Source organism: Triticum urartu, chromosome 3A (genome assembly GCF_056163025.1).
Source record: "Triticum urartu cultivar PI428250 chromosome 3A, HENAU_Tu73, whole genome shotgun sequence".
NCBI lineage: Eukaryota > Viridiplantae > Streptophyta > Magnoliopsida > Poales > Poaceae > Triticum > Triticum urartu.
In genome coordinates, this window is record NC_141875.1 from 536,732,194 (window position 1) to 536,757,716 (window position 25,523).

At 47.6% G+C, this 25,523-nt stretch overlaps 1 protein-coding gene across 1 annotated transcript; it reads right to left on the bottom strand.

Annotated features, from left to right (window-relative positions):
- Positions 1-6,083: 6,083 nt before the first annotated feature.
- On the bottom strand, positions 6,084-18,383 carry LOC125544915 (Mitochondrial glycoprotein family protein). The gene is made up of 3 exons (XM_048708701.2): positions 17,747-18,383; positions 6,759-6,931; positions 6,084-6,478 (listed from the first exon to the last, which is right to left on the bottom strand). The coding sequence occupies exons 1-2, from the start codon at positions 18,316-18,318 to the stop codon at positions 6,760-6,762; spliced, it is 744 nt and encodes a 247-aa protein (XP_048564658.1). The 5' UTR covers positions 18,319-18,383; the 3' UTR covers positions 6,084-6,478; position 6,759.
- Positions 18,384-25,523: the final 7,140 nt, after the last annotated feature.

Genomic DNA, 25,523 nt, shown 5'->3' on the forward strand with positions numbered 1-25,523 from the left:
AGAAGGAGACCACACGCTCCGCTTTGGCGTTCAGTTCAGTAGGGATGAAGTGAGAACGGTCGGTGTAGATTCGAAGGTGGTGGGGTATCAGAGTGTTGATGTCGCAACGCATTCGTCCTTTCGGAGGTGCATGCACTCGGTCCATTGGACGGGTCTTGTGAACAACTTAAAAGGTCGATACGAAGGAGTATATATGTGTATATTGCAACGGATTTGTTAATTTCGTGCTGACTGAAATTGAATTCACCGACAATCGGTTTTTTGTTGGAAAAAATCTCCTCTTCTCTCTCCCTCTCTTTTTAGAGATTCCACTATGTACTATATACGAAGCAAAATGAGTGAACATATACTCTAAAATATGCCTATATACATCTGTATGTAGTTTGTAGTGGAATCTCTAAAAAGAATTACATTTAGGAACGAAGGGAGTATAACGGTGGGTGCGAGTCGGATCCCGCCATGGCGCTGGGTGGGATCCCAAGCTGTTGAGCAGATGGCGGCGCCGAGGCGTGGCGAGACGTAATTTCAGCCGAAGCCAACAATGACACAGGCCTAGCATTTTTGGTGGGGGCGGGGCAATTTTAAACTTGAGATGGACCAGGGTTCAAATTAGGGTTCGGGTCAAAGGAGTCATCGGTAAACCGAGGGTGGTTTAGTGAAACGTTTTAACAAGCGGTGGTGGCCATCAATCTGGATAGTGTGGAGCCAACGAAACGGAGGAATAAGGGTGAGGATGACTAGAAAAGTATCATGAGACTAATTTGATGTTCTACATATTGATATATTAGCATATTGCAACGGATTTGTTAATTTCGTGTTGACTAAAATTGAATTCACCGATAATCGGGTTTTTTGTTGTTGGAAACAATCTCCTCTTCTTTCACTCATCTTCTTTGATACTAGTGAGTACGAGTTGTAGCCCACCACGACATCGTTCAGGCTACAGCTTGTAATCATTGGCATCCGTTGATGACTTGAAAACAATCTCCTCTTCTCTATCTCATCTTCCTTGATATTGGTGAGCACGAGTTGGAGCCCACCACGGCACCGGGCAGGAGACCGAGCCGCTGAGGGCATGGCGGTGTCAATGCAAGACGGGATTTAATTCGAGCCAGTAGCAGCTGTGACACAGTGTCACATACACAAATGTTGTTGACAGAGTCAAGGCAAAATCAAAAATGAGATGAGTTAGAGGTTTAGATTAGGGTTGAAGTTGTCATCGGTGTCTCGAGGATGGTTTAAGAGGATCTTTGAGCAGGTGGGAATGGCCACCAAACTTGATGGTGTGGACCTCACAAAACGGAGGAATAAAGATAAACTGTGGGAATCGTAAGAGTCAATTTTAATATTCTAGATGTTAATGTAGTTTTTTATAACTTGATCAACTAGAAAAAGTCTAATTTAAAACAAAATATTGACTTAGAATGGAGGGAGTAGCGGCGTAGCCACTCACGGCAATTTGTATTGCTTCTTGGCATTTCTCATATGAAATGAGATAAGCCTTATAGGGTGTATTCTAGAAAGTTGTTCAACACACGGTAGTAATCAAATGACATAACTACAATAAATGTTAGATTGTATCTCACGAAGCGTTTTTCTCCCTGCCTCCCTCCCGCGAAATCCTAGGAGCTAGGGCAGCGCCGGTGGTCTAGCTCCTCGCCGGCGAGATCACGGGCCTCTCACTCCCTCTGTTCGCCACTTCGGTGACAAGAGGGGCAGGGACCCTGTTTGTTTCGGACCGGTGGTGGTAGGGTGAAGTTTTTAGATTAGGTTTTAGTCCATAGTTAACGGTGGTGAGATGGTTTGTCCTCTCCATGCCTCGCCCTCGCTGTGATGGTGCTTCTTGGCATCGTTTGAAGGCGTAGGTGGATGGTTTGTCATAAGATTTGGTTTTCCGGGCCGGGTTTTTCTTCCGCAGGTTCGCCTCGCTGGCGCTGTGGTACGGAACGGATGGCGCACAAGTGGCACTCTCTGGCCAACACCCAACAAGTGGCGGTGCAAGCATTGAACCCGGACGAACGCACGAATACGACAGGAGTACGATCGAGGTGCGTTCCTAGCTAGCCGGCGCAGCCACGTCCACAGCCCTAGGCACCTAGCAAGCCAACAATCCCCATTCCCATGCCGTCGAGGTCGCGAGGCCGACGACGACTTGGCGCAACGCGCGGCGACCACGGTGGCCGGCCGGCGTATGGCGCGGACTGCGCGTGAGGATTAATTACGCCGCCGGATTGTTTCCTCGGACCGCAGCAAACGTGTAGACAGAGTACAGCATGGGGCAATGGAGTACGCTACGTGAACGTGATGACGCGTACATCTTGGGCGCCTCGTACGTGCACATGGGTGGACGGACCTAACGGAAGCGCCGACCGATCAAGTTGACGCTGCCGGGTTCGATGCACGGCGTGCCATACATACACCGAACTCGAGAGAAAATTGGAGTCTCGGCACGGCGGCGACTGATCCTGCAGTCCTGCGTCGATGGATCGAGCACGGCGTACCGTCCTCGACCAGGGATACGCTGACGTCACTGGTTTTTCAGGTTTTGTTGTACAGCTCAGCCATATCCCGTTTTGTCCACGGCAAGCAAGCACGCGCACCAAGCGCACGCGGTAAAGCCTGGACCAGCGCGATCCAATGATAGGACCCTCTTGTCTGGCGAACGTTTGCTGGGAGTGAGTGACATTTGCGAACTTTTATACTGTATGACATTTTTAGTTCCATAATAGATACATGTCAATCGCCTGACTTTTAAATTTGCGGTCAGTCGGTTTTTGGTTGAACGGAGAAACAACAGGAGAGGAGGAAGAACTCGCCGGAGGGGAGGAAGAAGCTCGCTGGGCTGGCTATCCCATCATCTATCTTAGGGTGGGGGGATGGGGGAGGCAGCACGGCGGTTGGGGAGGGGGGACAGCACGGTGATGGTGAAGGTTTGCTGGAGAGAAGAAAAGGCGAGGCCTGGGCCTAGAGGGATGGTCGAAGGCGGCAGCGGCATGGTGGTGGGAGGAGGTTCCGGGAAGGACGGGGCGTCGAGGTTGCCCGGTAGCGCCATCGGCCACGGGTGGTGGTGGCCGGCGGTTCGGCCGATGCTCCGTCAGATGGTTGGAAGAAGATGCATTGGCAGGTTGAAGACGACTTGGCAGTCGTTAGATCGGAGATCGAGGGTGGAGAACAGTTGACTGACCCAAATTAGGAATTCAGTCAACTGGCACCTAGCCAATCCCTTTTAGTTCTATAGAGGTTGACAGTTTCTTCACAACAGCATGGCAGTTTCTGAAAAGATATATTTTTTAAGAAAAAGCGAGTAGAAGCTGCCATCAATTGATCTCGTGCCGTAACTAAAACTGCCAGCAAACAACATTTTTTTTGTTTATGAGGAGTGAATTTGTTTTTCATCCTCTTCACTAAGACGTCAGTTACATAGCATTACTGCAATGATTTTTTTTTTGACGAAATGCAGCTTGGTTGCTTTCGTCGCGATTAGGAGTAAAAGGTTACAAATGGGTAACCAGAAAGAAAACAAGGAGTGGCGGAGGTTGGGGTTGGGGAATAGAATAGTGGTGTTGTTGTTGTTATTGTTGTTGTTGTTGTTGTTTCTAAACTAGCCCTCAACCAGGCTCCCTGGGCCTTTCAATTAGTGCTATCACCCGACGTCTCCCAGCATCGATCCATATCTTTGCTTCCTCCTGTATGTTGAAAAGAACCTGACCAATCATAGAGGCTTGTTGGCTGAAGACACGGGCGTTTCGCTCCTTCCATAGTGACCATCAAATGAGCGCATTGATCGATCTTCAAGTTTTTTTCGCGTCCTTCGTGAGCCTCCCCGAAGTGCGTGTCATCCAGCCCGGGAGGGTATCATCTGTGGGCAGCAGCGCCATGTCGCTCGGCATCATCAACAAGTCAAGCACTCGAAGCCACAACCCTTACGCAAATGGGCAGGTCGCCAATATATGCATCGCCATCTCTGGAGTTTGTTGGCATAGCAAACAGGTTGGGTTATGTGGCCACCCACGCTCAACAAGGTTATCAGCCGTAAGACAACGTCCTTGAATCGCCAGCCAAACAAAGAACTGGCACTTCGGCGGGGCCTCAGAGTTTCAAGCCATTTTGGCAAAGTCTTGCTTGATGGTTGCAGCAAAGAAAATTCTGTTCGCAGAGGCTGCGCTGTAAGCATCATTGGTCGTCCATCTCCATGAGATTGAGTTCCGTTGATCCGGATTGAGATGCACTGTTTGAGGGTCGTGCCATAGGTTTGTGAACTAGAGGAGCGCAAACGTGGGCGGGCGTCCATTAACCAGACTTCAAGCGAAACTTAACAATTCTTTACACGCAGACATCATACCAGACCACCCGCTCCGTGTCATGATCCTTTTCCCCGGGCGCGTGAGCAGGTCATCATCAGCCGTGCGCATCACGTCGTCGTCATGAAGAGGGCATGGGAAAAATATGGAAATATCGGCGCGTGGCCAAACCTTTTGGGATCATGTCCCCCCTTCGAGTTTATCCCGATTAGGCAGGTTAGATCCGGGCTGACGTCAGCCATTATACGCACGCACACTTCGCGTCTCTCCGCCGGTACGCGCCATGCGCCACGTCGCCACGTCGCCATGGACACGAGGCATGGGCGCGCGATCCTTGGGGCCCCCGTTATCTCCCTGCTCCGGATAGTTCCACGGCGGCCGCTCGCCGGTCGCCGTGCTATGCTATGCTCCTCTCGTGCCGTGCGTGACCCGGGGAGCAGCCCTATCTAGCTGGGGCCTAGGGCTGATCTGGCGCCCTAGTAGTTTAGTGAGCAACCACTCCACGTGTTTCGACTTTTTTTTGGACGGCCGTCGATTGCCAGGCTGCTGTTCATGGTCAATTAATTGGTCGTGGTTCTGGCACCGGGGTCAAGCTAGTGGCTCTCTAATCCATATCATTACGGTAGAGAGTGACCGGAGCAGCCGATACACTGTGCGTGCTTGTAGTAGTAGAGCTAGCTTGTTTCCCAGCCATGACGTTTGTGTGTTGCCTTGGCGTGTACTTAAAACAAGCACGCGCATGGCGTGTAAGGCGGCAGCAACTTGGCTGACATGGCGGCCGAATGGTTGGCCTGATCCTCTATGCAGTCTGCTGACGTCATGCTTGGCCGATCTTATAGACTGTCAAAATGGAGAGTAACATGCACTAGTAACATATACATATCCCTAGACTATGTTACTATTTTCATAGTGAGTAGTAACATTAGTATGGTAACACGCAAAGCCTTATTTATTAGGTTATAGACTCGTATTGCATTGGGACATGTGATATTACAGTAACTAGCTAAGTTACTCAAACTATCTCTCTCCTCATTAACTCATTGCTACATAAGCAAATTTGCTTAATTAGATTCGATGTTACTGCCAAAATTACTCTCACTGTGACTGGACAAGACTTGCCTGCTCCCCCGGCGTGCGCCCATCCATGCTCCCGCATACGTGGCATGGTTTGATTAGAACAAAATAAGGCCCGGCCCCACCCCCTTAAAATCAGGGGGGGAGATGATTAGATTAGAAAGAAGAAAAAAACAGCCGTAGGATGGAGTGGGGCACGGATGGAAGCAGGCAAGCAGGATCCACTGTGACTAGTCTTAGGCGTCGAGACATTACCCAAAATTAACCTTCAACCCTGAGCCTGAAAGCGAAATTAAGGGTTTGATCCTGAACCGCCGAGAGCCAAGAAATGCTGTGGGCTGCGAGGAGCGAGCCTAACATTAATGGTATCCCAGAAGGCCAGAACCCAGATGGGAATGAGCATACATCTAGGTTGACAGCGTCTCATCTACAATAATACTGTCTTGAGATATTCTCAGACGACCGACCGTTTCTTTTTTTTTTCTCTGCGGGAAAGACATCCGACAGTTTCGTTGTTTCTGCATCACAGATGTTTACTAGCGTGGTATACACGAAGGACTAAAGCTCCATTCAGGCACAAAAAAAAAAAACAGAGGACTAAAGCACCATTCAGGCAACAAAATAGGCGCATGATTGTACTACGGCGATGATAGCTTTTCTGGAAGCCACGGCATCACTATTCGATGAGCCTACCCACACAATGCCGGAGAAAGCAAGAAAAATGTTTATCTGAAATGCACGCATCTTTGCACAAAAGGATGCATGATTGCCATGCACAAGTATGACCCACGGTCGTGGAATAATTGAGAACCTGCCAACCACCTCAGGATGTGATACGGCGGCGGATCACAGAGGCTAGCGACATGCAATGAACACCCATCCAATTAAGCCCTCCAGTGGCACTATCACGCATCCTCCAAAGCCCGAAGTGGTACAGTCAAAACTAAAGACAAGGCAATATATATTAATTAGTTGATGGCACTATCTTGTACCCAAGCCAACTTTATACTACTAGCACTACTCTCAATCCTCTGGGTTCTCCCAACAGGCAACAACTTCCGCAGTCGCCTTACGGGTGATCTTGAGCGAGGCATACTTGTCATCTGAAAAGCATAAAACTGTACATCAACACTATGAGGTACCCCAGCTCATACTAGTGATTGTATTTCAAACTGATAACTCGTTGTAGTAGCATTACAACTGACAATGCTTGCACTAATTTTCTCATGAACAGCCATAATATTACCTTAACAGCCCAATAACGTAACAGAACACACTGATTTATAGTGACAGCAATATTCGTTCCCATGAACTTCAATGCAAGAAAGATGCGGCAGACGAGATATTGCAAGATGCAATGCACATAGGAAAACGGTAACACACCTTACTCGGGCTTTGGCTCATTGATGACTGCACCCACACTCTTAAACCAGCGTATCAGGTTGCGGTGGTCCTTCACATAGAGCCACGCTTGTAGAAACGGGAAGAGCTTCTCATTTATGCCACGGGCCTCAATGTAAAAATGGAATGCATCACGCACCTTCTCATCCAACTCTCTGTCAACCCAAACGCAAATTTCGATAAATTATAAATAAAACCTAGCAAGTTAACACTCATGGCATCTGTTACTTTGTTAGTATTATCATGTACAAACAAGGCTAGCACCAGTACAAACCGAATTACTCTACCAGCGGGCAATTAAAAATTAAACATCACATGCTTCTGCATACCAGGGAAAACAAGCAACCACAATCCAAGCAGCCATGCAAAGTTGCAAACAATAGCAGCACACAGGACAACTCATCGATTATTACAGAAGGGTTAGGATCAGTGCTTATAAGAAATTCAATTTGGATATCCATCTGCATTGATATCCGCTCTCAAGAGGGCCTATTCAAACAAAGGTGACTGGGTCACTGGAGAACAATGTAAATGATCTTTACTATTAGAATAAATGTCAAGAAACCATAACTATTGGGACATAGAGGTTTCAAAAAGCCACAACTTATGGAATTTATTTCACTTAACCATAACTCTTGGGGCACATGGTTACAACCCAAATCATATGTTTCAGCTAGGTCAACAGCAATTCCAACCTACAGGGTCCACTGGCCAGATCTGAGTGACAAAAAGGCTGGGTTTGGAAGAGCTCATAGACCAGCCAAATAAGCCAGAAGCTATCCCTGACCAAAAGCTTAAAAACAGCTTAATCTCACAGGCCATTCGTTTTCCCGTTAGTGGCAGGAAGCCTCGAATGTGAGGCTTCCTGAGCTACTCAGCGCCCTCGCCCACCATCCTCATGGCAATGCCCCTAAACTTCATGAAAATTACATCAAATATGCTTCCGGAGTGAATGCTGCTTTGCCACATGCTGGCTGGTACATATATATTTGAGATTAGGGCTTTGGTCTGAGACATAGCGATGGGCTTTCATCCAGGAGTCTGAGGTCAGGGAGGCTTTAAAAAAGATGAAAGGAGGCAAGGCGATGGGCTCTGATTGTATCCCCATTGAGGTGTGGAGAGGCTTCGGAGACATAGTGATAGTATGGCTAACTAAACTTTTCAACCTCGTTTCTCAGGCAAACAAGATGCTAGAAGAATGGCTGGAGTATATTAGTACCAATCTTCAAAAACAAGGGGATGTTCAAAGTTGTACTAATTAAAGTGGAATTAAGCTGACGAGCCATACAATGAAGCTATGAGAGAGAGTCATTGAGCACCGCTTAAGAAGAATGACAAGCGTGGCCAAAAATCAGTTTGGTTTCATGCATTGGAGGTCGACCATGGAAGCCAGTTTCTTGGTACGCCAACTTATGGAGGGATACATGGAGCAAAAGAAGGACCTGCATATGGTGTTCATTGACTTGGAGAAGGCCTTTTATAAGATACCGCACAATGTCATGTGGTGGGCCTTGGAGAAACACAGACTCCCAACAAAGTACATTATCCTCATCAAGGACATGTACGATAATGTTGTGACAAGTGCTCGAACAAGTGATGGCGACACTGATGACTTCCTGATTAAAATTGGATTGCACAAAGGGTTAGCTTTGAGCCATTATCTTTTTGCTTTGGTGATGGATGAGGTCACAAGGGATATACAAGGAGATATCCCATGGTGTATGCACTTCGCGGATGATGCCGTGCTAGTCGATGATAGTTGGACGGGGTTAATAGAAAGTTAGAGCTATGGAGACAAACTTGTTGTCTGTTTTAGGCTTAGTAGAACTAAAATCGAGTACATGAGGTGTGGTTTCAGTACTACTAGGCACAAGCAGGAGGAGGTTAGCCTTGATGGGCAAGTGGTACCTCAGAAGAACACCTTTCGAAATTCGGGGTCAATGCTGCAGAAGGATGGTGATATTGACGAAGATGTGAGCCATCAAATCAAAGCCGAACAGATGAAGTGGCGCCAAGCTTCTAGCTTTCTCTGTGACAAGAGAAGAGAGTGCCACAAAAGCTAAAAGGCAGGTTCTATAGGATGGCGATTCGACCCACAATGTTGTATGGTGCTGAGTGTTGGCCGACTAAAAGGCGACATGTTCAACAGTTTAGGTGTAGTGAAGATGCGCATGCTGAGATGGATGTGTGGACACGGAAAGAAGGATCTGGTCCGGAATAATGATATACGTGACACAGCTGGGGTAGCACCGATTGAAGAGAAGCTTGTCGAAAATCATCTGAGATGGTTTGGGCATATTCAGCGCAGACCTCCAGAAGCTCCATTGCATAGCAGACGGCTAAAACATGTTGATAATGTCAAGGGAGGTTGGGGTAGACCAAACTTGACATGGGAGGAGTCCGTAAAGAGAGATCGGAAGGACTGGAATATCACCAAAGAACTAGTCATGGACAGGGGTAAGCTAGCTATCCATGTACCATAACCATCAGTTGGTTGTGAGATTTTATGGGTTTCAGCTCTAGCCCACCCCAACTTGTTTGGGACTAAAGCCTTTGTTATTGTTGTTGTTGTATTAGGGCTTTGGTCTGAAATTTGATGAATTAACAGTTCAACCGCGGTCTTACATTGCCTTGATGGGTGCGGGATGATATATTGGTGGACAACGATCCAACCCACCCCACCCCCACCCCACCTACCCCCCGCGCCCCGTCCTCACCGGTCTCGCCGGTGACGCCTCCCGCCTGGAATGCCGGGCAGACTTCGCCGGTGACGCCGCGCCCCTCGCGGCCGACGTTCCTCGGAGCGACTCGGAGCCTGACTGAGTTCCTTCGCCCCGGGCGGCAGGTGCGTTTCTCTGCGGCAGGAATTGGGATTGGAGCGGCGCTGGAGGAGGCAGAGGGCGGCGGTCGGGGAGCGGAGGCGGTGAGCGGCCGACAGGATGAGTGCTGCGGGGGACCGAGATGTGGCGTCAGATGCAGAGATCCAAGCGTTGGTGTTCGCGAGAAATCAGGCAAAGAGGAATCTGCGCGATGCCAAAAGGACTCTGGCTCTACGAGCAATGTCGAGGACCGACACAGACGAGCGAGAGAGGATTTTCGCCATGGCACTTGTGCTGACGGTGGATCTGATTTTGCGGTGGGCGGAGGAGGCAGTTTCAACCTCAAGAGCGCAGAGAGCGAAATGGAGGTTGTTCAGAAGGAATTGAGTGGTGTTCAGAATGGGGGGAGAGGAATTCGTGTCCTGGACGCCAACGGGATGATGGATTCAGAGATTTCATCGCCATTGCTGGTGCTTGGAGAGCATGGAGGTTTCAGTTTCGAGCTGCGCGCGGAGAGGAGGCGGTTCAGGAGAGATTCAGGTTCTGGTGACTTACAGGTGGCCCCCGCTGTCAGTGAGTGGGAGGAGGTTGATGCCACCTACTTTGGACAGCTGTGGGGGGAGCAGTTATCTACATCTCCCCCTCCACACCCAGCGCTGCGCGGCGCCCGTGAGAGAAAGGCAAACCCTAGAGTAGGGGGAGTCATAGTCTGGATTTGCAAGGATTTGTGGGGGAAGAAGAGTTTTGGTGTAGATGATTGTTTTCCTGCGGCAGAAAGGGATTTGAGATCCAGAGATCCGATCGTTTTCAGCTGCTCTACCTTAGGCTCCAGAGGGGCGAGATTAGCTAGAGATCTGCGGGGGAGGAAGAAAGCTATGGCTGATAACGCAAGAGGTCGAGGCAGGGGGAGAGGTGAGGGGAGACCTCTCCCTCCGCAGCAGATGCAGGGTGCGCCGGATCAGGGGGGGATGGGGCCTTTTGGATATCCGCCGCCTTTCTTCGGCTATCCAGGGGCTCCTCCTCCATGGATGTTCGCTGGTGGTTTTCCGCCTTATCCCCCACAGGGGATGTTCCATCAACAGGGGCAGTGGGGATCTGGAGGAGGGCAACAAGCAGAGGGGCAAATGAATCAACAAAAGCCCCGAGGTCAGAATCAGGTTCAGGGAAAAGAGGGGAAGCAGAAGAAAGGGCAAAACAGGGTGACTGCAGGTCCTGGAACAGTAGAGAAGAGTGAGCAAGGGGGACAGGCGGTGGAATTCACTGAATATGCTCAGGTCACTTGCTATAATTGTGGAGATCCGGGACATCATAGAGCCATCTGTGAAAAACCCAAGAAATGTTTCATTTGCAAGGCTACAGCACATCAGGTTGATGCTTGTCCTGTCAAGAAGAGACCTCACCAAGTAGCTAAGTATATAGGGAGTGCTGCTCCAGGTTTGGGCTTTTACCACTTGGAAGCTGCTGATATGGGTGTGAATTCTATTGGTGTCCTGAAAAACTGTGGTGTGGTTTTTGTTGAAGAGGGTGATATTAGCAAGGAGGAACTGACTAAGGAATTCTCAGCTATTTACAAGACCAATTGGCCCTGGCAAATTAGGGCCTTGGATGAGTGGTCATACCTGGTAAAATTTCCACCACACATCTCAGTGGAGCAAGTTGCTGGATATCCATGCTTTGGACTTACAAAGAAGGATGTGGTGGTTAATGTGGAAGTCTGGAAGGAAGAGGTAGGAGAGATGGAAGAACTGACTGAGGTCTGGATTCAGATTAGAGGTTTGCTCCCCAGATGGTGTGAATGGGCTGTGATAGATCAATGCACATCCTCTTTTGGGCTACTCCTTGATATGGACTGGCAAGGAATGTTTCAGAACATGTTTGAGTATGTTAGGGTGAAAGTTCATTGTAGGGATCCATCTAAAATCCCTACAGAAAGAATGTTTGAAATGGAAGGCAGAACTTTTAAAGTAAGATTTGCTGTTGAGGTCCCTGTGGGGGATAAATCAAACAAAGGGCAGAGCTCTGAGGCAAGGAAAGATGGAGATGGGGATACTGATGAACAAGACAACATGGAAACTGATAGAAGAGAGAATCTGGGAGGTGGAGCTCCTAAATCTGGAGGCAAACAAACGAATGCAGATGCCCACCCTGCAACAACTGCTAGCAAAGGAAGTGGAAATCAGAAAAAGGTGGGGATGCATGAGAAGGATGCAGAAGAAGATTCTGGACTAGAGGCCACAGGGAAGGCAGACCTGTGTGATGCTGGACTGGATGGTGGGGTTATACTGACTGGAGAAGATCAGGAAAAAGAAGTCTTTCATATTTACTGAGCTGCAAATGTCAGTGGAAGAGATAGAGTCTGGAGGACTAGCATCTGAAATGAGAGGGGAAAAGAATACTGATACTGATGGTGACCAGGAGATAGAAGATTTGTATGCTGAGGGATTCATGTTGGGAGTGAATGGAGGAGATGAAGGGCAACAAAATCAGAGTATTGGAGCAGATGATGAGGACAGGATGATCAGGGAACACACTGAGATACAGCATGTGGTAGAAGGTGTTCTGCCAGATGAGATTATGCCTGACTTTGGCGATCTGGTGGCAACTAACGAGACACCCATGCCACAAGATGATGGAGATAAGAGGAAGACAGGAAAAAAACAGAAAGCCTGGGGTCCAGTACAAGCAGCAAGGAAAAGCACAAGGGTGGACAGCTCTCAGAACATTGTGGAGAAGGCTAAGCTGTTCAAGATGAGGAAGAATCTGGAACTGCCCAAAACTATGAAAGGTATGGCCACAACCAATCCTTTTAATGTTCTTCCAGTAGAGGAGATTCTAGATATGACTGACTCTGTGGGAGTCCAAATTAATGAAAATCTGAAGGATATAGATTATAGTGGCTGTAGCAGTGAAAGATCGATTGTTAGTGGTAGGTTTGAAACTATTAGCTCTGGGAGAACTGATTGGGATGTAGAGATGGGGGGATGGACCCCGGTCATATCAAATAGATGGGGCAAGCACCCCAATAAGCGTTTCCAATGAAATACATTTTCTGGAATATCAGGGGAATCTTGGCCCCTGGAAGGAAATGTATTGAGGATTTAATTTGGCCCCTGAAACCTGGCATTATTGGTTTCCAGGAAACTAAGCAACAAGATTTCTCTAAGAATTATCTTAAGAATTTAATGGGCAATAGAAATTTTAGTTGGAATCATCTCCCTTCTACTGGATCTGCTGGAGGCATTCTGGTGGGGGTGGATGTAGATTGCTTTGATGTGGTTAGTTGGGAGATCAAATCTTTCTCTGTTAGTGTGGTGGTGATAGATAAAGTTACTAATCTAGTCTCTAGAATTACTACTGTCTATGGTCCCACGTATGAGGACAAGAAACAGGATTTCCTCTCGGAGCTTCACTCCCTCTTTTTGAATTGGGAGGGCCCTGCTATGGTGGGAGGTGATTTTAACCTGGTAAGATTCCAGGGGGATAAGAGTAGTGGTAATATAGATTTTAGATGGGCAGATAGGTTTAATGCCTGGATAGACATGTGGTCTCTGTTGGAGATTGATATGTCTGGTAGGAATTATACTTGGGGAAATAATCAGGAAAATATGCTTATGTCTAAGATTGATAGGATCTTCTGTACCACAGATTTTGATGCCTCCTTCCCTATGGCTAGCTCAAGAGTGTTACCTAGGGTTGGTAGTGATCATACTCCAGTTGTGTGGGAGTCTGGGGTGGAGCAGAGGAGTAGGAAAAGTAGCTTTAAGTTTGAGAAGTGGTGGTTTACTAGACCCGATTTTAAAGATCTGGTGTATAAGGCGTGGGCTAGTAGATGTAACTCTTGCAACACTATTGATGTGTGGCAACATAAAGTGAGAACCTTTAGGAGGTTGGCTAGTGGCTGGAGTAGAAATATAGAAGCTTTACTTAGAAAAAATAAGAAGGAACTTATGTCTGAGTATGATATTCTGGATGTTAAAGCGGAAACTGGAGAGTTGTCTATAGAGGAACATAATAGGATGAATGTCATCCTTAAAGAACTCAATGAGCTGTGGCTTGTTGAGGAGATTAAAGCAAAACAGCGGTCTAGGGATAGAGATTAGTAGAAGGGGATAGGAACACTGCTTATTTTCAAGCAGTGGCTAACCAGAGGAGGAGGAAGAAGTTGATACATGTGTTAGATGGGGATGACGGCCCAGTCACAGATAATGAAGAGATGAGTAAAATTGCTGTGAATTATTATAAAGAGTTGTTTAAATGGGAACCTAGACCTAATATTAGGTTAAAATCTGATTTTTTCACTGAAGGTGAAAAAGTTACTGTGGAGGAAAATACTAGTCTAGAGGCGAGATTTACTGAAGAGGAAATTAGAATTGCTGTTTTTAGTTCTTACTCTGATGGAGCTCCTGGACCAGATGGCCTGCCTTTTATGTTTTATCAGGAATTCTGGGAGGTGATTAAAGAGGATTTGGTGAAGATGTTTGATGCCTGGTTTGAGGGGGAATTAGACATCTTTAGACTTAACTTTGCTATGATTACTTTGATTCCTAAGGAAAATGAGGCTAGGACTATGAACAAGTTTAGGCCTATTAGTTTATTAAACTGCTCTTTTAAAATCTTCACTAAGGTGTTGACTAATAGGTTGGCTCTCATTATTGGTAGGCTAATCTCTGAGGCTCAGTCTGCTTTTGTGAGGGGCAGATTTATTTTAGAGAGCGTGGTTACAGCTCATGAGATAGTGCATAAAGTGCATTCTACTGGGAGAAAAGGACTGGTGTTTAAGATTATGAAAAAGCCTATGATAAAGTGAATTTAGATTTTCTGTATGAGATCCTAGCCCTCAGGGGTTTCGGGCCTAGGTGGCTGTGTTGGATTAGGAGTTTAACTGAAAATGGCTCTGTGGGAGTCAAATTAAATGGGGAAGAGAGTGACTTTTTCCTCACTGGAAAAGGACTCAGGCAGGGGGATCCAGTATCCCCTCTTCTCTTTAATTTGGTGGTAGATGTGTTTTCTAGGATGCTGGTGAAAGGGACACAAGCCGGTTTGATTAAAGGCTTGTGTCCTGAACTGGTTAGGGGGGGTGTCATGTGCTTGCAATATGCAGATGACACTCTTTTGTTTTTGGAAAATGATGAGAGAGTAGCGCTCAATTTGAAGTGGATTTTAACCTGCTTTGAGCAGGTCTCTGGGATGAGAATAAATTATCATAAGAGTGCTTTAGTCCCTATTAACATGGAAAGATCAGAGATGGAGAACTTTATTCAGATCTTTCAATGTGTGGAGGGGGAATTTCCAATTAAATATCTGGGGATTCCTCTCCATTATAATAGGCTGAGTGGAGATGATCTGCAGTATTTGATAGATAAAATTCTTGCTAGGATTGCTGGATGGAGAGGGAAGTTACTTTCATACTTAGGGAGATTACTCTGATTAAAGCTTGTCTATCCAGTATTTCTCTGTACCTGTTGTCCTTTTTTAAGTTTCCTAAATGGGCTATTAAGCTGATTAATGCTCACATGGCAAATTTCCTCTGGAGTGACAGTGAAGGAGCACATAAGATTCACTTAGCTAATTGGGGGTCTATTTGTATGAAAAAAGAGTATGGAGGTATGGGCGTCCTGAACCTGCAAGACATGAACTTGTGCCTGATTGGTGCATGGGTTAAGAGATATATTGCAGGAGAGGGGTCCCTGTGGAAAAAGGTAGTAGATAGTAAATACAATACTAAAAATCCTAATATACTATGTTGCCATGATAATCATCCATCACAATTCTGGAAAAGCTTCATATGGGCTTTACAGGCTGTGAAGTTTGGTTATAAATGGAAGATAGGAAATGGTAGATCAGTTAGGTTCTGGGAGGACATTTGGCATGGAAATGCTCCTCTGGCTACCCAGTTTTGGGATCTTTATTTTTTGGTTCAAGAAAAGAACAAAACTCTTGCCGATCTGTGGGACGGTGTTGAGCTTAAGTGTACTTTCAGAAGGACTTTCTCTGATGAGCTCATGGAGCAATGGCTAGATCTGTGTAGTATAGTTGAATCGATTCATTTAGATGGGGAGGAGGATAACCTTATCTGGCAATATGAGTCGAACGGTGTTTATTCTTCTAAATCTCTTTATGCTATTGTCAATTTTAGAGGGGTGCAGCCGATTTTCCTTCCTGCTGTTTGGAATATCAAAGTGCCCCAAAAAATTCAAGGTTTCCTGTGGTTGTTTTCACAGAACAAAATCATGACTTGTGATAATCTAAGGAGAAGAGGGATGGCGAAACCTCTTGAGTGCGTGCACTGCAAAGAGATAGAGTCAGTGTATCATCTATTCTTTGAGTGTGTGGTAGCTAGGAATGTCTGGAATATTGTTAGAAAGATATTTCAGATAGATGTGATCGATTTTGAGTCGGTTGCTAGAAGATGGTTATGTAACAAAAAGAATCTTCACTTTAACTTTGTTTCTTCTGCAGTCCTGTGGGGGCTGTGGAATGCTAGAAATGCTATTGTGTTTAATAGATGTTCCTGGATATCTATGAAACAGGTTCTGGGGCCAATCTTTGGGTACCTGAGAGCATGGACCAAGATATCCAAGGAGCTGCCAGGGGGTCTGCTGGACAAATTTCTGAAGGAGCTATGGGAGATCTTAAAAATCCCGTTTGCGCTGGAACCAGTCTGAGTCGGGCGAGGCACGGTGTTGGTTGCGGATCTTGGAGGGCAACGGCGAGTGAGGTTGAGCATGGGGGCAGGACGACGCTGGAATACCAAAAGATGCACCCGGAGGAAGCTGATGCTATTCATGTTGTCTTCTCTGGTTTCTGATGTACTCCCCTGTTCAGTTTGTCGCTATTGTGCCCGAGTTGTGGCTGGTTCTGGGTGTGTGTCGAGGAGTCTGTTAGAGTAGTTTGGTTAATTTGTGTTTTCTGGCTTGAGTCATGGAGTGTGTTTCTGGCATGTGCCGTGTAAAAGACCTTGTTGTGGGCTTCGCTTTCTCAATGAAAAATGGAGCCGGGGGGGATCCCCTGTTCATCGGAAAAAAAACGATCCAACCAGGCTGGGTTCAACCCATTCCAGGTGAGTATGTGACGAGGCAGTATCATCTTGGTCATTTTGCCACATCAGATATGAATCAGTGTGCCTGCAGGTCAGAGTCACTGTCAACTGAGCTGCGACGCAAGATTTGGGGTGGGCTCCTATAACCGACCACCCCAATAGTTGTGGTTAAGTAATTTCTCCCCTAAAAAGTTCAGTTTTCTAAAACTTTGTCCCAACATATGCGGTTCCTTGATATTTATACTACATATTTCAATTCGAACTTCTCCAGCATTGTGCATATTGGAACCAAGTAGGCACATGCATTCTACACCCCTATTTCCTTCAAGACACGATAGCAGTAATTTAACCAAGTATACCATCATGCAACATTAAGATCATCCTATGTCTGCAGGCAGCCAGCCATTGTTGCAGGGCCACAGGCCTAAGATTCTTTATCGAAGTATCACCATCTCTAAGATAGCAAATCACCATTTGTTCACAACATGTAAAATTCTAAAGATAGTGACTACAGAGTACTAACTACAAAAGGACTTGGCAATGAAAGATTCCCATACGAGTACCAAGTTCTGAGCATATTGGTATACCTAAAACTCTTCCTTTGACACAAAATATCCATGTTTTCAGTTCTCATGACGCATTGCCAACAGCTACTTCATACAAAACAACAGGCAATATGCAGCTGAAATATCTCCTCACACCACTTGCAGGATGTTCTTACTTCTTGGTGCCCTTATTAAAGTTTCAATTTGAATTGCCTACCATCATTTATGATCGATTGATTATGAATGAAACCACCATCTTTGAGCCTATGTCTTACATTGATTAGTTAACAAATAGGTCGTGTCATAGCTAACAAATAGAAAATCTGTTTTACTCAATTCTATCAGACAGAATCAATCTAAAGGATGTTGTCAACAAAGCCTCTACACATATAACACCAGATCACCAGCTCCCCGAATCGGTCAACCTAATAACCTATTAACCAGTTTTATATTGCGCAACAAATTAGATTCCTCCTAAAACTGAAGCACTGACTTTACCGTACAAGCTCATGTGTTAACAAAATTACAAACAATCAAATTCGCACGCATTGAGAAGAAATAACTCACTGGAAGATGCGGCCCTGGTACTCGCCACCTCCCTTCGCCGCCGCGGCCACCGCCACCGCACCAGACGCGGCCGTCTTCGACCGAAGGCAGACGGAATGGATCCCGACGGCGTCGGGGTACAATCCACAGAGGAACTGCAGCGACTTGCTGCTCTCCGGCCTGGAGATGTCGACGTGGAGGAAGAGCTGGCTGATTGACCCGCTCACCCCGCCTGCGCCGTCGGAGCCGTCGGAGTCAGAGTCGGCGCCGGGGGGCATGATGTTGGAGAGCCTGGCGACGGAGATGGAGATCTCCTCACCGGCCTCGCCGTAGCTGCGGCGGAGCACGGGGCCCGAAGTCTGGTCCAGGGCGCCCTTGACGATGGTGTAGGGCTTGGGCGGGCTGATCTTGGGCGGGGGCGTCATTTTGGAGACCTCGAGGTAGTGCTCCTTGAGGGAGCGGAGGAGGATGGAGTTCACGGCCGAGGAGGACGCGACTGCGGTGGCTGCGGCGGAGGAGCGTGGCCGTGGTGAGTTGGAGAGGGCGCGGCGAAGGAGCGCCGTGGCGGCGGAGGGGGCGGCGCGGCGGAGCATCCTGGCGAGGCGGAGAGAAGGGTTTAGGGGTTACTGCGGATGGGGAATTATGCGGTTTGTTTGTCTGTTTATTTTCGTCCAGTGGAAATTACGGCTGCTAATGACATGTGGGCCGAATGGTACAGTTTGCTGTCTTTCTCATTAACCGTGTTTTCTCCTTCGAGTTAGAATCGTAATGGTTTATCAGGACATGTTTGGCTAGATAGCTGATTTTCATACCTAGACTGAAAACATAGAAGAATCAGAAGATCAAAATTCCTAAAGACGATTGACGATCTGGAGTGTTTATCATGTGGGATCTTAGTATGACGATTTTTTGATTGTCTACTACAATAAAATTTGCCTATACTATAAAGGAGGATCGATAATTGTGACGCTCATTCAGCTCGCTCTACTCCTTGTAGTTGCTGATATGTGGTGTATGGATCTGAATGTAATCTGTATCACTTTTTATGTTCTTTATACTGCCTTGACAGTTGATAAATAGCAGGTTGTAAGTTTTTCCCAAAGAAAAATATTAAAGATAGGTAAAAATAAAAAATATTCAATAACACAATAAATTATTTGCACAATAAAGAAGTAATATTTTCATTAGGAAATAGCAAAAAGGAGATTAGTAGTAAGAAACAGTTTGCACAAAACACAGAAAAGTGCAAATGAAGTTTATAAAATCAAATTAATAGTTGAAACATATTGAGCAATACAAAAGTAAGTTGCATATTATAAATACTCGGGTTGCACAGTTTGAAAATGCAACCTGTACATCCTTAAAGTTAAATAGAACAATTTTAGAAAACTCAAAATGCATGACTAAAAGAACCAAATAAAAAAATCACATAACAGGTAAAGGAGTTTTATTCCAAATGAATAAGGTTACAATCGAGAGGCAAAAGTTCCTCTATATAGGTCGGACCTTTATCTAGCCACACAACAGTAGTACTCTTCGTACGACTATAGAAAGCCAAACGATCTGCTATCCTATTTTGCTCACGTTTAATCTTTAGTGGAATAAACTCCTTCTCTACTATAAGATGCTTGATCTCAGCAACTAAATGACCATATGCCGACCGGGATAGGTTGTCTCCAGTCAAAGCCAAAAGTGCCTCCGAGGAATCAGATTGAAGGATGACCGGTAAGTTAGTGTGTTGGACTGCCAGAGCCATACCTTACATTAGCGCGTGTAACTCCGTCTCTAGTGCATCATTACAATTAAATAGACAACGGTAGGCCACAAAGATCACACTTTCATCATGTCTCCTCAAGATCATACCAGCCGATGCCGATTCATCCACCATGGAGAAAGCCCCATCAATGGATAAAGCGACCCTGTTCGCTGGTGGGCTCGGCCATTGCATTTAAAGAAACATGAAATTAGCTTGGATAAAAAGAGATGGTTAATTTTGCAATAAAACAAATATAATCGACTTATTGCACCAAAAGAACAATGAATCAACTAAAGTGTATTCATTCAAAAAAAAGCGTAACCATTTTCTGCTGCTTTCTGACCATAGCAAATTATTTTGTTTTCGGTATTACTAGCAAGGAAATTAACTCGAGGGACCAAATTTTGGTATAAAACCAATTAGCTTAATTTATTTCCTAACCCCCCCCCCCTCTTAGAGCATCTCCAATAGATGATTTAAATTTTGGCGGTCCAAAACCGAAGATGTAAAATATGGACCGCCAAAAAGTGTGTTTTGGAGCTTTGAAAAATGCTCAACTCCAACGGATGGTCCAAATCGGAGATGTAAAAGAGCAACTCCAACAAATGGTCCAAAGCAAAGATGTAAAATCGCCTTGATCGTCTTCTTCAACCTCGGGACGTCGGCCGCCTTCGTCAAATCTGTCGCCATCAAGCTCTCCCCGACCTCCCCGAGCGCGCCATCCTCCCCATGATGAGCTTCTCTCCCAATCCCCCTATTTTCCTCCTTCGATCGGTGTCGTTTGCCACCGCTCCCGTGCTCGTCCGTGGTCGCCATGGCTGGAGCCCGACCTCCCCTGTACGTGCTCCTTTGCCGGCCAGCAGTGACGAAGGCGGGCAGCAGCCGACGCGAACACCACGAGCAGCGATGGAGGCGGGCAGCAGCCGTCGCGAACACCACGGCCAGCAACTCGGCAGGACAGGGTCGGTGCGGGGCGGCGGCGGGGCCGGGAGGCGGTGGCAACGGGGCGGGCCAGCGAGCAGCGGCGGGCGACGGAGGCGGGCGGCGGCCTAAGGACCAGGCGGAGGCCTACATGGGCAGCCGGGCCGCCGGAGGCGCCGAATCCCACCGCGACTGCCTCCCGATTTGGTGGCGCCCGGGCGGCTGCGAGACGGCTTTCGGCGAGGGAAATTGTGACGCCCGGACAATTGAGCTACAGTAAGCTCACCCTAATGTGCCATGTCATCATGTTTTATTAAAGCCATTCTGCCACTTGATGAAAACCGAGTCAAATTCAAGTTTCAAATAACAAGTCAAATTCTTATTTCTTCAAACTGTCAAATAAAAATGTTGGTGGTGTTGCAAATATTCATTAACTAATTATCATGATTAAGCCAACATTATTTGATTTACTAAAATTCCCCTAACCTAGTTAAAACTGAGCTGGCAACGGTTAATTGATACATTTTAATTTAAATAAATGTTTGGGCTTTCCGAATATTTCCAGAGCTTGTGTGTGGTCTTGATACATTGTCTAGTATTTACGTATGGAATGTCTAATGCAACGAAAATCAATTGTTATTAACTTAAATTGCAAAACAGTGTGGAAAATGAAAACACAAAGAAAATATGAAAATGAAACTAGAAATAAACCTAACCTACTAGGCACTTGGCCCATCTAGCAAAACGGCCCAGGCCAACCCCCCACTTGCCTCCCACCTCTCGCTACAGGAGGCGGGGAGACCGTGGCACGCATCCACGGCCATGGTCGCAGCCATGGCGTGCGTGGCGGCCATCGAGCCCCTCCCTGACGCCTTATGACCTGTGTCGCGCCCCCCATAACCCTAGCCCCTCTCTATTCTTCCCCCATCTCTCGCGCCGCCTCCTCTTCCTGTGCCATCACCGAGCTTCGCTCGTCGCCGCGCCTCGCCGTGGCCTTGACCAACGGCCTTCCCGAGCCACGTGAATACGTCGAGGAGCTCCGCCCGCCTCATCCTCATCGACGCCAAGCAGCAGCTCAAGCGGCGGAGCACCGCATCGCCGCCATCGTGGCATCCTCTCCGCGCACGGCCGTGGCACCTCGCCACCGATTGAATCACCGTCGAGTCGTCCCTGGCCTCCCCGAGCGCGTCATCGAACTCCGCGGTGAGCCGCGCTACCTCCCGCATATTTTTCCCCGTCGATTCTCCGTTGTAACTCCACCCGTGCTCGCATGGCCGCTATGGCCGGAGCTAGCCGCGGCCACACCAGCGTTCCGCCTGCGCTCTTGCCGTCCATGACCGCGCGTCCTAGCCTGCCGCTGCTCCCCGACCGTGGCAAGGCACCCGCCCACGCAACCACGGCCCTGCCTGTTGCCCGCACGCTGCTATGGCCGTTGGCTTCTGCTGCTGCTCCTCCTCTGGCCGCGGCTGATCATTTTACCTGCTAACCCTCTTGTCGTCGCTGTCGTTTGCTGCTGCTGCACCTTGTACTGCTACTGCTGCTGCTTTCCTACGCTGATGCTCTTGCTGTTGAGTCGTTGTTCCCTTCTACTGCTATCTCCGTTGCTGCTCATAGCCACAGCCGCCGCTGCCTTTTGCTGCCACCGAACGCTCCTTGGCCTCGGTTGTGACCGTAGCCATGGCCGAGTGTCCTGTGCGGTGCATGTGTGCACATGCGTGTGTGCGGTGCATGTGTGCACATGCGTGAGGTTTGCTATGCCTCTGGTCGGACTGTTCAAATTAGATTAGGCCTAATCATACTAGTTAGGATAATTGCTACACTATGATATATGGCCCCATTTAAGTTAGTTTTTATTTATTAGATTAGATTTAACTTTGTGACATGTGGGCCACCACCTCCCTTTTGACCAGTCAAATTGACTTGGTCAACTCGAATTAAAACAAAACCAGAAATTTTAGAATATTGTTAGAACCTTAGAAGATCATATAAAATAAACCGTATATCAGATGAAAATGTTTTGTACATAAAAGTGTCTCAGAATTTCGAAACGAATCCGGTTACGCAGCCCGTTCGTCCGCCACACATCCCTAGCATACCGAACACACAACTTTCCCCCTCCGGTTCATCTGTCCGAAAACGTGAAACACCGAAAATACTTTTCCGGATGTTTTCCCCCTTCACCGGTACCACCTCGTACCGCGTTAGGACACGCCTAACATCACGCTTTGTCATGTCATGCATCGTCATGCTTTTGTTTGCATTATATTTATTGTTTCTTCCTCCTCTTCTCTCGCTAGACATCGAGACCGACGCCGCTGCTACCTAGTACGACTACGGTGTTGACGACCCCTCTCTCTTGCCAGAGCAACCAGGCAAGCCCCCCCCCCCTTGATCACCAGATATCGCCTACTCTCCTCTATACTGCTTGCATTAGAGTAGTGTAGCCTGTTACTGCTTTCCGTTAATCCTATTCTGATGCATAGCATGTCATTGTTGCTACAACTGTTGATACCTTACCGGCAATCCTAAATGCTTAGTATAGGATGCTAGTTTACCATCAGTGGCCATACATTCTTGTCCGTCTGCCATGCTATACTATCGGGCCGTGATCACTCGGGAGTTGATCACGGGTATATACTTATATACATAATATATGATACTTGTGGTGACTAAAGACGGGTCGGCTCGTAGGAGTACCCGCGAGTGATTCACGGATTGGGTCCGAAAGGACGTTTGTCTTGACGGCCCTCTGAGTGGATCTTTGTGGCGAAGCTACAGGGCAGGTTGAGACCACCTAGGAGAGAGGTGGGCCTGGCCCTGGTCGGCGTTCGCGGTTTTTTCAAGATAACACATTTAACGAGATCTTGGTATTTGATCTGAGTCTGGCTACTGGCCTATACACACTAACCATCTACGCGGGGACAGTTATGGGCACTCAACGTCGTGGTATCAGCCAAAACCTTCGTGACGTCAGCTGAAAGGATCGATATGGTTGACTAGAGGGGGGGTGAATAGGCAACTAACAATTTTTAGCTTTTCTTTAGCAATTTAAACTTTGCATCAAAGTAGGTTGTCTAGATATGCAACTAGGTGAGCAACCTATATGATGCAACACGAATAGGAACACAAGCAAGCAAGATATATGAAACAAATAAGCTTCCACAAGTAAAGGCACGAGATAACCAAGAGTGGAGACGGTGGAGACGAGGATGTGTTGCCGAAGTTCCTTCCCTTTGAGAGGAAGTACGTCTCCGTTGGAGCGGTGTGGAGGCACAATGCTCCCCAAGAAGCCACTAGGGTCACTGTAATCTCCTCACGCCCTCACACAATGCGAGATGCCATGATTCCACTATTGGTGCCCTTGGAGGCAGCGACCGAACCTTTACAAACAAGGTTGGGGCAATCTCCACAACTCAATTGGAGGCTCCCAGCGACACCACGAAGCTTCACCATAATGGACTATGGCTTCGCGGTGACCTCAACCGTCTAGGATGCTCAAACACCCAAGAGTAACAAGATCCGCAAGGGATTAGTGGGGGGGAATCAAATATCTCTTGGTGGAAGTGTAGATCGGGGCCTTCTCAACCACTCCCGAGCAAATCAATAAGTTTGATTGGCTAGGGAGTGAGATCGGGCGAAAATGGAGCTTGGAGCAATAATGGAACTTTAATGGTGGGAGAGGTGAGTCAACGGGGAAGAAGGGGACCCCTTATATAGTGTGTGGAAAAGATCCAACCGTTACCCACCAACCAGCCCGCGGCCAGCGGTACTACCGCGCCTGGCCAGCGGTACTACCGCAAGGCCGCGCGGTACTACTGCTTGCAACCAAGCGGTACTACCGCACGGCTGTGCGGTACTACCGTACCGACCCACGGTACTGCCGCGCCCCCAGCACAGAACCGAAGAACAGAAGTTGGGGGCGGAACTTCCGCACGCGCGGTACTACCGCGCCCCCCATGCGGTACTACCGCGAGGCAAAAGTCCCAGCCAAGGGAGAAGGGAAACTTCCGTGCCTACTTCCGCAAAGAAACGGAAGTAGCAAAAACCCGACACAGTAGTACTGCCGAGGGGCAGTACTACTGCCTGACCGCATAGCGCGGTACTACCGCACGGCGAAAGCGGTACTACCGCGGTAGGTGCGGATGTAAAAAATTACATCCGCTCCTACTACCGCAAAGGGGCGGCACTAGCCTGGTGGGAAACGGTAGTGCGGCTCTAGGGGAGCGGTACTACTGTGGGCACCAGCGGTACTACCGCGCCACTGCGCGGTACTACCGCGGATGCCCACGGTAGTACCGTTGACCCAGCAGCAGTACTACCGCAACCAACAACAGCAGCCAGTCAAAGGAGGCAGGAAAACGGAGGAAGCTCCAAGGAAGAAGGAGGGGATAAGAAGGAGACGTGTACGTGATGATTCCACCCAAACCTTTCCAACGCGGACCCCCTCTTAATAGTACGGCTTTCCTACGACTCAAATCCACCAAAAAGAAACGTAGAAAAGACGTCGTCTTCGTCAGTCTTTGAGGGGCACCCAATCGTCTTGTGCCTAGCAAAGAAGTGTCTGGAATACTCATGGCACACGATTAGTCCGCAAATGCGTTGTCATCAATCACCAAAACACTTAGGGATAAATATGTCATCCTAAATACTTAGTATAGGATGCTAGTTTACCATCAGTGGCCCTACATTCTTGTCCGTCTGCCATGCTATACTATCGGGCCGTGATCACTCGGGAGTTGATCACGGGTATATACTTATATACATAATATATGATACTTGTGGTGACTAGAGACGGGTCGGCTCGTAGGAGTACCCGCGAGTGATTCACGGATTGGGTCCGAAAGGACATTTGTCCTGACGGCCCTCTGAGTGGATCTTTGTGGCGAAGCGACAGGGCAGGTTGAGACCACCTAGGAGAGAGGTGGGCCTGGCCCTGGTCAGTGTTCGCGGTTTTTTCAAGATAACACATTTAACGAGATCTTGGTATTTGATCTGAGTCTGGCTACTGGCCTATACGCACTAACCATCTATGCGGGGACAGTTATGGGCACTCGACGTCGTGGTATCAGCCGAAGCCTTCGTGACGTCAGCGATTGTGCTGCATGCGTCGGGTTGGACTGG